Here is a 17,192-nt window from a genome sequence, read left to right on the forward strand (position 1 = left end):
AGGAAAAACATGAATGCCGAGCGAAATGCTAGAGTCCTGTTGTTTGGCAGGTTTGAATTGATCTCATTCAAAGGAAGACAATTGTTGTAGTTGGAATGCACCTTACCCTAACTAATGACGATCTTCTGGCGGAATCAAACTTTTGATGATATCTTCAGTTGATCTAAGCAACTTCACCCGCATATCGATCCACTGGAACATGCTGTGCTCCCAAAACATGGTCGTCACATTTTCGTCGTTCGTTAATTCCACCCAACTGAATGATACTCTCCCCTCGTCGAGTGTTGGACGTTTATACCAAATGTGTTCCACCATCCTTGTGTCTCTGGGGTTGACTCCTTGGTTGAATTCAGTCAGTTTATCCTTGAGACCTCTTAACGTTACACCAAGGCACCGAACCTTCAACCTCTGAGGTTCTCCGCCGTTGAATTGCGCATGAACGTCGATCCACCCGACCATTGTTTTAAATCTACACAATAAGAAACTAAAAACAATCAATCAAAAACTCATTCAAACATTTCATCGAACACTTGATGTGCACATTATACCCTAAAATTCATAAAAATAACCCTAAAATTATAAATCATATACTCTTACTAAAATAAAAAAATTAATCATATAACATAAACATCATGCAAATATTTTAACAACATTAATCAACTAACATATACCCTAAAATTTAATTATAACATGTAAATCTACTAAAAAATAATAAATGTACTCAAAAACTAAAAAATAATAACATTTATAACAACTAAAATGTAAGTTAATAGCATTATAATTACTTACTTGTGATTCTGTTGAATAAAGTTGGTTGGATTTGGTTGTGTTTTTTAGAGAGAATTTGAGAGACATTTGAAGAAATTATTTGGAAGATAAGATGAATAATGGATGAGAGGAGATTCTGCCAGAATTTGTAGTGCAGAAGATCATCGGCAGTTAACTACCGAGGTTTTCCTCGGCAGTTAACTGCAGCCGTATTTTTCAACATTTTGGCAGTTAACTGCCGAAGAAAACTGTCGAAGAAAACCTCGGTAGTTAACTGCCGAGGAAAACTGAACATCTTCTCAAGTTCTCTCAAATCTTCGCCAATTCTTCTTTCACGAATTGCGAGCAAATCAACGGGACACTTATATTATATTCTCAACTTCTCTCAAATCTTCGCCAATTCTTGATCTGAAACTATGGAAAGAGTTGTCCTTTGTGCAGCACCTATCATTTTTAGATACTATTTCCAGCCATTGTCATCAGCTTTCATGTTTACTATAAATTAGATCTATTTAATTTATATTTTTCTCTTAAGTTCTACTATTTGAAACAAAATAATTGTTTCTCATCCCTATTTTTCCTACTCTCAACTTATTTTTATGTTTTATGTTCTTAAAGCCACCTATATTTGCACATTAAAGCAACCTATATTTGCACATTAAACAAAGTAAAAAAAGCCCATGAAATTAAAAATAATGTCATCAAAGTAGAAATATACAAATATACATAACTCATCAAAAGACTAAAACTAAAAAATAAGTCCTAAAAAAGGAAAATAGTACTACTGGTCCTGATCCTCCTGATGGTGCCTCCTCCTCGGCCTCTGGGCTCTCCTCCTGGTCAAAATCGGCGCGATCTGCTCCCTCATATGGGTCATGGCCTCAAACCACTGCTGAGGGGTCATGCTCATGACCTCCTCCTGGCCTAACTACGCATCAGCGTAGGCAACAGCGCCACTAACCATGTCATAGGTGTCAGGCGAGCTTCTCGCCTCATACCGCTGCCACTGCTCTACAATGATCTGCTCTTCATTTGCAGGCCTCGGAAGATCTCCTGGAATAGGTGGCAAGATCTGAGGGTGAGACACCCTACTGTACCACAGGACATAGCCATCCGCCACCCGCCATGTATCCTCTCCTGCCTGCTCACCCCGAGCGTCCGCCTTAAGCGTGTGAGTGCCGAAGTCGACGAACATCTGCACAATGGAAGGCGGTGGGAGGTCCCTAACATCAGTCGGATGTCTGGGGATGGCCTGCACGTATCCGTACTGCCTCAAAACCCTCTTGGGCAAGTGACGGTACACCTACGAACGCCACACAAAATCCATCCAGAATACCAGAAAACCTCCTCGAAATCCTGGATCTCTCTGTGCTCCTCGTACGGCCTCCAGCATACATCATCTAACTGTATACGATCGAGCAGTGACCGATACGTGATCCCCTCCCCATGACCCTTCTGGAGCTTCCACCTCGCTGCAACCGGATAGTTTTCCAGGTAGTCAGTGTTGAGATCAACACTAAAAAACCCTGGAAAATGCGCCAAAAACCATGCCTGCACAAAGCAAACAAATAACATTTATAAATTATTACGCACGGAAAAATATAACAAAAAAATAAAGTTAACATAAATATAAAATTTAAGTTTTCTTACAGTGAGCAGTGTCACGCTCCCCCCAAGCGCTCTGTGTCCAGGCCTACATGCATCCGCCAACTCGCCGTATAGGTAGGCGAGGGTCATAGCTCCCCAGGAATAATTACGCATCCCTGCGTAGCCGTTCGCCATGGTCGTCAAATATATCAGCTCGATGCGCTTGTTGCTTCTATCACCAAACAACAAGCATCCGACCAAGTACAGAAGGTAACACCAGACGCAGTATGTCCTGACCCTCGCCAGCTCCTCAAGCTCCTCAGGATCCTCCGTACCCGCCAATACGTTGGCCCTACCAAGGTACGAGGTATAGAAGTCCCTCAGCCTCGGGTAGCTAATGTACCCTCCGTACTCCTGGTTGCAGATCTTCTCAGCCTCATTCTGGGACACACCCAGATACGTCATCAGCAGTGCCGCTCCCTCATGCTTGGGCATCTTCTTCCCATGAGCCAACATCCGCCCCTCAATAGGAAGATGCGTCAGACATGCGACATCATCCAATGTCACAGTCATCTCCCCCATCGGCATGTGGAAGGTGCTGGTCTCCGGATGCCACCTCTCGCATAAAGTCAGCATCAGGGCATGAGGCACGGTGGAGTACCCCAAGTAAACCAAATCATGTAGCCCGCTCTGCTGAAGCGCATCCCAAAACCAATTCTCATTCGCGTTAGGGCGTCCGAGAGTGAGAATCTTGGCCCCATGATTAATCGGTTTAAGCACGCGGGTCTTACGAACCTGAAATAATAGAAAAATAAATATAGTTTAAACAAAAACACATATAAACAAAACAATTAAACATAAAAAATAGAATTAAAAAAATAAACATATAACAGTGTATATAATAATTAAAACAAACACACATTTAAAGAAAATAATTAAACATAAAGAAAAAGAATTAAAAAAAACACATATAGAGGTGGATATAATAATTAAAACAAACACACATTTAAAGAAAATAATTAAACATAAAGAAAAATAATTAAAAAAAAAAACACATATAAAAGTGGATATAACAATTAAACATACAAAATATAATTAAAAAAAACACATATAAAACTGGATATAATAATTAAACAAACACACATTTAAATTAAAGAAAATATTTTAACATAAAGAAAAAACATTTAAAATAAATACACTTACATTATTTGAATTATACCAGAGTGGCAACGCCACATGATCGGCATAAGAGTGGAGCAATGACAAGTCAGCCGGTCCACCAGGAAATGGAGGGTCCACAGGTAACACCTCCGGTGCAGCAGCTGCTGCAATGTCATCCTCGTCTCCTACATCCTGCTGTTGTGGTATATGATCCTGGTCATATCCACCATCCGTCACATCATGTTGTACCTGATCTTGATAGTTCAGGTACTCCACCCCAGTCTGGTCAACAGGCTGTGACGGGTCAACAACCTGTGACTCCTCAGGCTGTGTAGCCTGAGAGCTTCCTGAGCCATCTCCCCTCCGACCTCTACCCCTCTTTGGGATGTGGCCGCCCTGCCTCTCCCTGCGGTGGCTCTGAGTCATGGCACGCCTACCACCAATCATCTTCGATGGATCAATGGGTCCTGATCGGTCATATCTACAAAAAATAAAATTAACATCATTTCAATAACCTAATCAAACACATTAAACCTAGACTAAACATAAACAAAATCAAACTCATTAAAAGTACAACAATGAACATTATTTCGATAACCTAAAATCATTTAATATAATCATCATTACAGTAAAGTTTATGTTCATCATTTTCATAATAACCTAAACATCATTCAATAATTAACATACACTTAATCATTTCTATACAACTAAATCATTTGTGTCCATCATAATTCTCATAACCTAAACTAACTAAAAAAATCAAAATACACTTAACCAAACTATAATTAATATCATTTCTATTATTTCCATAACTAAACTAACTAAATAATCAATAAAATTGTCATTGAGACATTTTATCAAAACACTTGGTGTGCAAAGTATAAAACATATTCAATTTGTGTTCATTTGCCACCATTCAAACCCACATTATGATTTAAACAACATAGGCAACAACTACATTCAATTATCAATTTCTAAACTACACATGCAATCATCAAATTCTCAATTTTGAAATCAACCCTAACCACATGCAAACTACTCTAATTTTTCTAAATAAATCAACCTAAACAAATTAACATTAACATTAAAATGATTGACACAACTTACTTGTGATAATGTGCACTTGATTTGCTTGCAATTCGTGAAATGGATTTGGTAGGAAATGGAAGAGAAATTGAGAATTTTGAAGGTTTTTTGGAAATGGGAGGTTCTGGTTCTGCGATCTGTTTAAGTTCAGATTTCCTCGGCAGTTAACTACCGAGGATTTCCTCGGCAGTTAACTGCCGCCGGTTTCCTAAAAACTTCGGTAGCAAACTGCCGAAGGGCATTTTGGTATTTTACTCGTGTGGCACAGCCATACTATATGTGGGAACAGCAATTCTCTATAGATTTAGATAAGTAATGACTCAATTTTGCCTTGCTTCGAAAGTTTCTTGAAAGATCATTTGTCACAGTTGAGGTGAAATACTCAATTTGTTTGTCCAATGACAAGCATTCACCCTTTGACATAAAAAATATATATGGTTAGTGACCAATATTTTTAAATTGAATTATATAAAGTAGTGCAAAACAATTTCTTACGTTTCTTGTTGAGTTTAAGATTCCACATAAACCTGATGCATAGTTGATACATGAGGTTATTTGATATCTCTCAGTTGTAGAGCTACAAAAAATATTTTCATTAAAGTTTGCCTAGCAAGTCAAAAAAGCGTCATAATTTAAAAATGATTCTATGTATTTTTTTTTTTTTTGTAGAAATGATTCTATGTATTCCACAATCTTCAATCTTCAAATAAGCAAGGGAGTTGGGTAGATCCTCCTTCTCTGGCAAACTCTCAAGACTAGGACATTTGTAAATATATAGTCGTTCGAGAGATTTGAGGTGGAGAAAACCCTTTTTGTTCATTATTCTTAGCTTTGAACAATTATACAGACAAAGAGATTGAAGAGTTGGTGGCAGCAGATTCTCCTCTGGGAACGACTCCACGTTTTCAAACTCATCACTAACTTCAAATTGATACAGAGAATTGAGTTGGAACAAACTCCACTCCTCTCTCGAACCAATCAGTCTTGGGCAATTGTATATTCCAAGGTCCCTCAAGTTGGAAGGCAAACCACCCATTGGAAACGATTCCAGCTCTGGACAATCGTCCAGATACAGATAATGAAGTTTGGTGAACAAGTGTAGTTCCAAAGGCAAGGAGGAGGAGTGCCATCCTTTTATTGATAGTCTCCAAAGAGAATTATAGCAATGTAGATCCAAAGAGGGACATTCCACAAAGCCAGTAAAATCCAATTGCAACTCTTCAAGAAAGGGAAAATTGATTAAATTTTGGTGCGGGGAGAACTCGGTGTACTGATTATCACAAAGGAATAACCTTTTCAAGCTGGTCGACAATTCATTTACCAAAATTCTATCACATCTCCTTATATCTAACTCTATCATATTATCACTCTTGGGAATTGATGCCTCCATCTTGTTGCAATCAGTAATATTCAGTTTTTGTAAAAAAGGAAGGTGTTGAGGCAGAGTGGCCCTTTCTAATTTGGGACACTTTCTTATAGTAAGCTCTTTAAGCAAAGGAAACCCTTCAGGACACAACCATTCCTCCCAATTGTTCAACTTCTCAAATTTCAAAACTTCAAGGGACAAGAACGGAACATGCGTTAAATTGCTGCCATGAATCTCTTCACCAATGATCTTTATTCCATCACAATATGAAATAGAAAGATTCTTGAGAGAAGGAAGCTGCCCAAGTGGTGGAAAATGGGAACATAATCCACAGCTTAACAGTTGAAGAGATACTAAGTTGGGTAAATGACAACCTGTTATCCAATTTGGAAAGTTGCTGCCATTGTAGCCTTCAATAGTGAGCCTCTTCAAGTTGTTATTTGGTTGAAGAGCATCCAAGACATCCACTTCTCTTCCAATGAAATTGTCGCTATAATTCATGTCTAATTCTTCTACATGTTTCTTATCTTTCAAATTTGCTCTTGCCGCATCTTCGGGATTGATGACATGTTCCAATCCTGAAATACAAAGTTTCCCTTGAAGACGATTGAGATTACCCAACTCCTGAATATTAGACCCATTCTCCTCTCCCACAACAAATTTACTCAGTGTTTGAAGATGGTTTAGACTCCCTATCTGCTTTGGCATTTTCTTTATATTACAGCCTTTAAGATTAAGATGGCGTAAACTCACAAGTTTGTAAAATTTTGAAGGGAGTATAGTCAACTTATAACAATGTTCCAATATCAGTGTCTCTAATTTGTACAGCTTACAAATTGAGTCAGGCAACCTTTCAATTAATGATTGAGTCAGGTTTAGATATCGCAAAAGCTTTAGATTTCCAATCTCACCTGATAGCTCTCTGAGTTCACCACAATCACGGAATGACAACATCCGCAAATATTTTAGTTTAGAAAATAGATCATGTTGCAAATTGTTGCTTATCATGCATTCTTTACCATAGCCTCGTGTTAATACCAACAAGCTGCGTAATCCCTTGATCTTAGAAATGTGATTCAATATTCCCGCACCATCTTTCAAATCAAGATAGCAGCAAACATGTCGTGTTCTTTCAGATATATTTTGCACACTATCAACCTCAATTTGTAAGCAAACCTCATGGGACTCTGATTTTGCCAAATCATTGACAAGATCATGCATGAATAATCTCTTATCCCCAAGATAATTTAGTGATTGTTGGAAAAATGAAATGGACTCTAGATCATCCAAGAATTCAATACCCAGCTCTTCTTCACTTTTGTCTCTTCCGCAACATTTCAGCAAACCTTCTGCCATCCAAAGCTTGATCAATTCATCCCTGTCAAACTTAAAACCCTTGGGAAATATAGAGCAGTAGGCAAAACAGCGCTTCAGATTGGAAGGGAGGTTATGGTAACTCAATCTTAATGCCGAGTTAATGTTACTTTCATCATCAGTTAACCGCCACATGTCAGCCTCTAGTATCTTTTCCCATTCATGTTGAGTGAATTTTTTACGCAAGAGGTTCCCCATTGTTTTCACAGCTAAAGGCAACCCTCTACACTTATCTACAATATTTTTGCCCATTGATTCAAGTTTTGGGTATTCACTTACATTCCTGCCGTGAAAAGCAAGCCTCTTAAATAAACTCCAACAATCTTTGTTCTTCAATTGTTCCAGATCAACTAACTCAGTTGATTTCACAATTAGTGCTACTTTTTTGTCGCGTGTTGTCAGAATAATCTTACTTCCAGAAGATCCATAGTTAAAAGGAAGTAGTAACGTCTCCCAACTTTCCTCATTCAGTTTCCAGACATCATCCACAACAAGTAGATAGTTCTTGCCTGTTAATTTTTCTTGTAGTTGCCGTTGGAGTAGATCCAAATCTTCACTATTTTCAGCAGAACCAAATTTCCTAAGAATTGCTTTGGTAAGTCCAATAACATCAAAATACTCAGATACATAGACCCAAGCTTTAAGTTCAAACGTCTCTTGTATCCTGCGGTCATTGTAGACAAGTTGAGCAAGGGTGGTCTTCCCCATCCCACCCAAACCCACTATGCTGATTGTTGATACTTGCTTGCTATTGTCCTTGTTTGTCAGCAAATAGTTGATTATTTCTTCTTTGTCACCTTCTCTACCATATATGCAAGATTCATCCACCAAAGATGCAGTTGGAGATCTTTTTGAGGATTGCAGGCTAACTGCACTTTCATAACTTCTTTCTGACAATCTTAACACATCCTTTTGCTCTGCAAGAGTGTTTAGATTGTCTAGCAAATCCTTGATCCTAGATTCAAATCGATTAGTGAAAGCTGAAATGAAGTGTTGAACCTTGCTCTTTCGTTGTACATGTGTATCAAACTCATCTAACAACTGATCTACTTCATACAGCTCGTGTTTAAGACGATCGAGCCAATTCTTAACATTTTGGTTCTGGTACTTCTTTGTCTCTGCATCATCCAACAATTGATTGATAGAATTCAGTGTGATTTCAAGTTTGTTAATCAACTTTTTATTGAAGAGGTCTTTGAAATCTCTTGAGGCAATCCTATCAAGAGTGACTTGAAAGAATGACGAAAGAAATGCTCCAGCAATCAGCTCTGCCATGATATTGTAGTCAAATCCTGAGAGGTTCACTGCAAAACGATAATATGTTATCTTCTGTTAAGCAAAATAGAACAAGAACTATCTTTCTATACAAAGTTGGAATTTCAATGTCAAACACTTAAAACATACATTTTACACAAAGTGTAGAGTTCTAATAAATTCAAAATAATGGATTGTTCAATTAATGACACATTATGCAGTTATAATAACAACTATATTTGCATATACTATCTTCCTTGCAAGCAACGAATAAAGATCGCTTGTTACTGTAACTAAATCATTTGTGACTTTTATATTTCTTTATCATTGTTGTTTTTAGAAATCAAATTTTTTATTAGAGTATGAGCGATTTCTCTGTTTGCTTATACACAATAATTCTTGCATAAACACAGTCCAATCGAACTTTATGCCAAAATTATTAATTCAGGACATTTAATTAGTTTTTTGAATTTTTCTAATATATTTTGTGCACTTGGTTCATTGTATCCAATAAACACAATGTCCAACCAAGTGATTAGACTAAAATAGATAACGAGCATTAATTAAAGAAGAGCTTTCGGGAGTACTCCATGTGTTCATTTATGGTTGAAACAATCTTTTATCTAATAAAAAAAATTATACTTCAATAATAATTGATTAATTCCATGTATCAATTGTATCTTTTAATGATGCTCTTTAAAGACATATTTACAGAAAATAACGTGAAAATAATAATGTTACACCCTTCATTAAAAAAAAAAGTTACATACCAAAGATAATATTAAGTTGACTAAAGACAATTTGTCACTAAACAGAATAAAGTTGATTTTTTTTATATAAAAAAATATATTTATTTTCGCACCAAGTTTAGAATGAATGAGAATATGTAAGAGTTGATTTTTTTAAAGTGTAATTTAATAACAAATTAGAATGTTAGTATTGTAAATTTGTTGGTAATTTGTTTTCTAAAGTCTAAAAGAGTACAAGGGTTAATAGTTTAAAGTAGAAGCTTAGTATTGTCAATTTGCTGGTAATTTGTTTTCTAAAGTGTAATTAATAACAAATTTTGTTGGTATTGATTTTATAAACAAAAGGTTTGTACGGCTATATCCGTTTTAGTTCAAAAGGTTGTCGAATTCACAAAGACCAACTCACAAGTATCGATTTCTTTTGTTTCTTTGTTTATCTAAGGCTAATTCAAAACAATTTAGTTTTGTGCGTAAAAATAAAGTATTAAATTTAATTTAATAATGATAACAAGAGACCAAAATGTAGTTCTCGTCGACCGTTGATACTCACAAAACAATACTTTTATAATTAAAATAAGATAATTTTCTTCGCGGGAAATAGTTAACTTAAAGATACCGCTAACTCTAACAGATGCGGTGCCAGAAGTCGAATCTTGTACTTGACCGCTTTCGTGTGGTATGAATTACAACTTCAAAGTCCTATTTTTGAAAAAATAATTAATTCTTACTTGAAAATAGTAATTTTTAGTAGAAAATCAATTTAAAGGTATCGTTCGGTTTCCGCGCGCGTCCGTTACTGGATTTTAAAATTATAACTGCCAGCTTTCGTGTGCACAATTATAATTCTAAAATCTCTTGGAGGGTGGTGAGGATTTTTGGAAAATTGCTTGGGTTGACTGGGACTCGGTTTGTTTACCTAAGGAGGATGGAGGTTTAGGCGTGAGGAAGTTGCATGAATTTAATTTAGCTTTACTAGGGAAGTGGAGTTGGAGGATGTTGGTTGACAAAGAGGGGTTGTGGTATCGAGTCTTGAAGGCTAGGTACGAGGAGGAAGGGGGGATTCTGAAGGAGGAGGGGCGTGATTATTCTTTATGGTGGCAGATGCTTTCACGCATTCGCGGCGGTGTAGGGTTGGGGGATGGAAGTTGGTTTGATAATAATGTTCGTCGTGTGGTGGGTGGAGGAGATACCACTTACTTTTGGACGGATAACTAGGTGCAGGGGCGGAGCCACAGCAAGCACTCTGTGGGCATGTGCTGCACAAAATTTTCATTTAAGTATATAGTGGTATTGTGTTGTGCAACTAACTGCCCTCCTTTTTTTAGTAACTGCCCTCATTATTTGAATGTTAAAGAAAGAAAAAAAAACTCACTGTATCACTTTAAAACTAGTCCAAATACTTTTTTTTAGAGGAATCTATTCCAATTACTATTTTTTTAAAAAGGCTATTCCAATTACTTAATATCTCATTTATTATTTATTGATCAATTGATCAATTGATCATAGTATATATTTTGTGATTATTTGTAATAATTTATTTTTTCAAATCATAAATTCTTTAAGTTATTTAATTGTAATAAGTTGATCATTTACGTTTTTTTCGTACTTTTTAGGTCCTTTAAGTTATTTAACTGTAACAAGTTGGTCTGTTAAGTTTTTTTTTCTGTATCACTTAATCTTTTAAGTTATTTAACCGTAAGAATTTGAGAGATTTTAGATCTTAGAAATTTAAGTTTTTCAACGCTTAAAATTTACAATTAAATAACTTAAAGGATCTAAGTTGTATCAAAAATACTTAATTTAAGGACCAACTTGTTACAATTAAGTAACTTAAAGAGCGTAAGTGGTACAAAAAAACTTTAAACCAACTTGTTGTGTAAGCCTTTCAATTTTTAATGCAAACTTTATTACTTCCTCCGTCCTAAAATGACTTAGTTGCATGTTTCACATATGTCAATACACAATTTTTATCTTTAATACTTATAATCATCTATTAGCAAAAATTATAGAAAAAGATAATATTTTGAAAATACTCATTGAGAGAAATCATATCTTATATGCCCCCACGATCTAAATATTCTGGCTCCACCATTGACTAGGTGGGCAGTGTTCCATTACGGGTGAGATTTCCTCGCCTCTTTGATCTAGCAGTAGATAGATGGGTGTCAGTAGAGGATATGGCGAGGCGGGTTGGGAAGATGGAGGGGGTGCCTGGGGGTGGAGGAGGCGCCTTTTCGCTTGAGAGGAGGAGTGTGTTAGGGAGTGTTCTGTCCTGTTACATGACATTATTTTGCAGGACCATTTACCTGACAGGTGGAGGTGGCTTCTTGATCCCGTTAATGGTTATTCCGTTAAGGGAACTTATATTTTTCTCACAATAGCAGCTGAACCTACAACAAGGGGTTTGGTAGAGGACGTTTGGCTTAAGAATGCCCCGTTAAAGGTATCAATTTTTGCTTGGAGATTACTCTGTAACCGGCTACCGACGAAAGATAACCTTCAACGGAGTCGTGTGCTTCAAAACGACGACATTGGATGTGTCGGAGGGTATGATTCTGAGGAGTCTGCATGTTATTTGTTTCTTGGTTGCACTACTTTTTGCAGCGTCTAGTATCATCTCTTTCATTGGCTAGGAATCACTTTTGTTGCTCCAGATGCGTTAGGCGAAAACTTTCTTTAATTTGATCACTTGTTGAGATTACCGCGGTTAACATATCCATTCCTCAAATTGTTATCTAAACTTTAAACAATTTAATTTAATTTAAAGTTGAAGTGGATTTGCCTAAAAAAACGTAGAAGTAGATTTAAATTGTAGATATGTGTTGGACTGTGTGTTAGAACTCCCATTAAATTCTACGACGAAACTAGCAAAAATTTTATACAAGACCAAATATAAAAAATAAAGAGTTAATAGACCTTTATCCCCTGTAATATAAGTCACTTTTGGTTTTGCTTTCTATAAAAAAAAAAAATTGATTCGGTTCTTGTAAATTTTTTTTGTTTTGGAAAACCCCCCTAGGCCAGCTGACTGTGCATTTTTGCTGATATGACATGCTCCCTCACCTTTTTCGGATGACGTGGCGCACTGACTGTATATTTATTTTTTATGGGGTACACGTGACATTTATTATTATTATTTTTTTTTTTTAAAAAACGAAAAAAAAAGTATAAAAATTGAAATAAATTCTGGAAAAATAAAAATATTAATAAAAATGATTAAAAAAACGAAAATAATTATAGAAAAATATGAAATTAATATGGAAAAAAATTAATATATATCAAAATTTTCAAAAAAAAAATAAAAAAAATCTGAATTAAGTTAAAATTATTTAAAAAAAATCGAAAATATATTATTATATAATTATTTTGATTTTGAAAATTAATCCGTAGAATTTTATTTTATTCGAAAATATAATCTAGATGAATAACAGGAGATAATGGATATTGATTGACACCGGTATATAAGTCATGTTATACTGTTGAATAACAAGCCTTTAATTCTATTCTTCATGATCTAATGTTATGTTTTTTTATTTATGAATATACTTTCCAATATTTTGATTTTCTGTATAAAAAATAAAAAAAAAAACAAACTTTTTGATTTCGAAAGAAAAATCTGAACTTTCATTTTTAATTCTATTCTTATTATATTCATAAATTTCAAAATATTTTAAGTTACTGAATTTTTTATTTTTTATAAAATAAAACTTCTTAAACTCGAAAAAAAAAATATGAATTTTTTTTATTTTTCCAGAATTTTTAAATTTTTCCTCTATAGAAAATAATATGGAAATATGAATTTTTTGGAATATATTAATTTTTTTCATTTTAAAATTTTTTCCAGATTTCATTTTATTAAATTTTCTATATTTTTATCATTTTACCAGATTTTTTTTTACTAAATTTTCTAGATTTTTTCATTATTTTTCATTTACCAGATTTTTATTAATTTTTCCATAATTATTTTCGTTTTTTAATCATTTTTATTAGTATTTTTATTTTTCTAGAATTTATATCACTTTTTTATAATATTTTTTCGTTTTTAAAAAAAAAAATCATAAATGCCACATGTACCCCATAAAAAATAAAAATAATTATACAGTCAGCGCGCCACGTCATCCAAAAAAGGTGACGCAGCATGCCACATCACCAAAAATGCACAGTCACCTGGTCTAGGGGTATTTTCCAAAATAAAAAAAATTTACAAGGATCGAATCTAAAAAATAAAATTACAGGGGGAAAAATCATAAGTGACCTATATTATAGGGGTGTAAAGACCTATTAACCCAAAAATAAATAGTTAGTGTTTAAAATCAACATATTAAAAAAATTAAGAAAGATTAGTTCTTGTAAACTTAACTTTGATAGAAATATTGGATAATATATGCAGGGTCAAGGTTAAAATCTCAGCAATCCTACTGATTCACCTTAAAAAAAATGAATTTTTAGTCACCGACTACTTTACAAAAAACATTAAATGGAATAAAGAGCTCTCTAGAAACCGTCAATTATTTATTTTTACATTGCTCGTGTTTTGGGTCCGTTTGAAATCTTATTCTCCGATGCATTGGCCTTTCTACGGTCGCACCGTTCTTGCCATCAGAGCATTTTACTCGGTTCAACTTTGGTGGTGGGGGACCTCAAATGCGGCAATCACTTTTGAATGTCATTTGGTTTGCTACTGTGTGGGAATTGTGGAAAGAAAGAAATAACATGATTTTCAAAGGTAAAGAAATGCTCGATTTTGCGTTTGAGGGACAAAATAAAGTTACTTTCCTTCTCGTGGTTGAAGATGAAATTTGTTCATTTATCTCTCAATTATCATGTTTGGTGGCTTAATCCTCTCGCAATGCTGGGTTATGGCTAGCAGATATTTCTTTTGTTTGTTTTTTGTTGTTTTTTCTTTTCCCCGTTTGTAAATATTGTTCATACTTTTCATGTTTTCCTTGGCACACCTTGTGCTAGGTAAAACATTTTTTTTTTGTAATATATTCAATGTTAGCCTCTTAAAAAAAAAGGAATAAAGAAAATAATAATTTTACCTACAATTAACTTTATCAAATTTTCTCTAAAAAAAAAAAAAAAAACTTTATCAAATTAGTATGGGCTTAATACATGCTTTGATCCGTTAACTTATTTTCGGATTTTATTTGGTCCTCTAACTATAAAGTGTCTCAATTTGGTCCCTTATGTCTTTTATTGTTACCTCTTTTGCTCCTATCCGTTACATTTTAACTGTTTGACTATTTTTCAAATAGGAACCGTTGGATCATGTAGGTTTATTGCAGCCTACGGTGAATGATTAACACCTAATTTTTTTTTATTCCAAAAATATATAAAACAAAAATCATATTTTTTATAGAATATGAAGAAAAAATAATTCCAGATATTTTATAAAATCATTTTCAAAATAAAAAAATTTATTTTGTTACGAAATTTTTAAAAATCTGAAGAAAAAAAAAATTCACATATTCATCCCTTTTGTTTTTAGCAAATTTGTATTATATGTACTCTTTCAAAAAAAAAAATTGTTACACGGTACTCTTTCAATTTGAATGAATGAGTATCTTTTATTTTGTCAAAAAAAAAAATGATTGAGAATATGTAAGAGTTGATAAAAATATATAAAAAAAAAATGATTGAGAATATGTAAGAGTTGATAAAAAAAATGAGTATCTTTTATTTTGTCAAAAAAAAATTGTTACACGGTACTTTTTCAATTACCATGTTTGTTTTTAGCAAATGATTTTTTTTAAACAACAAAATTGTTTTTTTTACACTCAAAAAAGTTTTTTTCCCTTAGGAAAACTCATTATCATAAGTAACCCCAGAAAAATAACATTATCATATATAATTAACTTAAATATAAATAATTCATGTCAACTTAGCTTAGTTGTTGGACGGTTAAATATAAATAATCCACGTGAGTTTAACTCGATTGGTAAGAATATTGTATAATATAGACATGAATCGGAGTTTAAACTTTAAACACTCCATTTCTCTATATTTAAAAATGTCTGAGCTCTAGTCACTATGCTACTTAAAAAAAATGAAAAATATAAAAAATATAAATATAACTATAACTATAAGTCTATGGCTCTGTTTGGATAAACAGCTTATATAGATGTTTATAGCATTAGGGCTTATAACATTAGAGCTTACATCATAAGCTCTTATACTTGATAAGCTATTTATGTTTGGATATGTACACTAAAAAGTACTTACATAAATTGAAGTGTTTGGATGTGACATTACATAAACAATTATCGAAATTTTAAATATTTTTAATTCAACAAAAAAATCAAAGAATCGAACCACAATTGTCAAGATTTTTTTTGATAAAATTAATCAAGATGTAAAAAACAATATTATAATATATTAATTATAATTATATATATAGTATAATCAATATTCGTCTTTAAAAAAAATCAATATTCATATAAGACAAAATTAACATTTGAGGTGTAAATAAATAGTCTAAACATCATCATACACAAGTATAATAATATATGATAAGCTTTCTTTTAAAAAAAAGTACAAAAAATCAAGTTGTTTGGGCTCTAGTAACAATGAGCTCCTTCCAAGGACGTACCCGGGGAATACCGGGTTCGATTCCCAGGGGGAACAACACTTGGCCAGTGCGCATGCCTCTACGCATGAGTAGGATTAGTCGCCCACCTTTGGTGGGTCGGAAACCGGTGCGAAAGGAAAAAAAAAAAAAAGTACAATAATATAAATATAAACTTGAGAAATTATGATTGTAAACTTACCATATATATAGATATTAATGTATAGTTTGTTATCAAAAAAAGACAAGTTAAGTTTGTTTTTTTATTCAATTTCATTTTGTTACGTAACAAAAAAATAATAAAATCTTCCTTAAAAAAAATCTTAGTTACGTGTGTTACTTTAGTAAGATAAGTATATAGCAATTTTGTTACTCATGCACAACCAAAGATAACTAACATTATAATTAAAATATATGTTTTTTTTTTCTAAAAACAAAAAAATAAAATTAAAATATATGTTTTGAAAAAGTGGATCCAGAGAGAATCGAAGGAGGTTACATAAATTCATAAGCTCCTTGTTAAGCCGGAGGGTAAGCTGAAAATTTAGGCTTATTAAAATATGGCATAAACAGCTTATGAAACTATGATAAGCTATTTTTATTTATTTACCCACTTAAGCTCAAAATAAGCCAATCCAAACGGGGCCTATAACTATAACGGATCATGTAACATAATTTGAAAGATTAAGTGTTGTTAACAAAGGAAGAGATTACCTGAAAGTGTGAGAACAAACAAACTAAGATCTTTGTAAAAAAAACCACCAAACTGAGATCTGCCAAGGAAATAAAAAAAAATGTGAAATATGAAATTTGAGTAACAACGTAAATTAAGAGTAAAAAATGTGTTTATTAAGACTTAAAAGAAAAATTACTTGAAAGTGAGTAGAACTTGAAAGATCTGGCAAAGAAAGACTTAGAGGAAGCAATCCAAGATATCAATGATGAAATTAAGAAGAAGAAAATCAAGGTATCAACTGACTGAGCATATATAATATGGATAGACTTAGAGGAAGCACAACAACGAGATAGTAATGATAAAGTTTGGTTGGTAAGAAAATAAATGAGATGATGTACCTTTTGTTATCAACTGAGAAGATGTATACACACCACATAAATGGACTACAACTTCCTATCACTTGCCCAGGAAAGAGAAATGATATTTGTTCAACTATTTTTTAAAAATTTTTGTGATAACTTTTTTTTTTTTTATATTTATATTATGATTTTACTTTCTCTTTATTGTTTTGGTGTTTATGTCAAGAAAATTGTTGTATACATA

General features: G+C 33.4%; 2 protein-coding genes across 2 annotated transcripts; both read right to left on the reverse strand.

Annotated features, from left to right (window-relative positions):
* Nucleotides 1-1,733: 1,733 nt before the first annotated feature.
* On the reverse strand, nucleotides 1,734-5,203 carry LOC112420890 (protein MAINTENANCE OF MERISTEMS-like). Its single transcript, XM_039832322.1, has 5 exons — nucleotides 5,098-5,203; nucleotides 4,624-5,016; nucleotides 3,559-3,997; nucleotides 2,419-3,150; nucleotides 1,734-2,319 (listed from the first exon to the last, which is right to left on the reverse strand). The coding sequence occupies exons 3-5, from the start codon at nucleotides 3,961-3,963 to the stop codon at nucleotides 2,041-2,043; spliced, it is 1,416 nt and encodes a 471-aa protein (XP_039688256.1). The 5' UTR covers nucleotides 3,964-3,997; nucleotides 4,624-5,016; nucleotides 5,098-5,203; the 3' UTR covers nucleotides 1,734-2,040.
* On the reverse strand, nucleotides 5,118-16,967 carry LOC120579669 (putative disease resistance RPP13-like protein 1). The gene is made up of 3 exons (XM_039832321.1): nucleotides 16,786-16,967; nucleotides 16,628-16,686; nucleotides 5,118-8,646 (listed from the first exon to the last, which is right to left on the reverse strand). The coding sequence occupies exon 3, from the start codon at nucleotides 8,615-8,617 to the stop codon at nucleotides 5,228-5,230; it is 3,390 nt and encodes a 1,129-aa protein (XP_039688255.1). The 5' UTR covers nucleotides 8,618-8,646; nucleotides 16,628-16,686; nucleotides 16,786-16,967; the 3' UTR covers nucleotides 5,118-5,227.
* Between the last annotated feature and the right edge of the window lie 225 nt (nucleotides 16,968-17,192).

This window comes from Medicago truncatula, chromosome 3 (assembly GCF_003473485.1).
Source record: "Medicago truncatula cultivar Jemalong A17 chromosome 3, MtrunA17r5.0-ANR, whole genome shotgun sequence".
Taxonomy (NCBI): Eukaryota; Viridiplantae; Streptophyta; class Magnoliopsida; order Fabales; family Fabaceae; genus Medicago; species Medicago truncatula.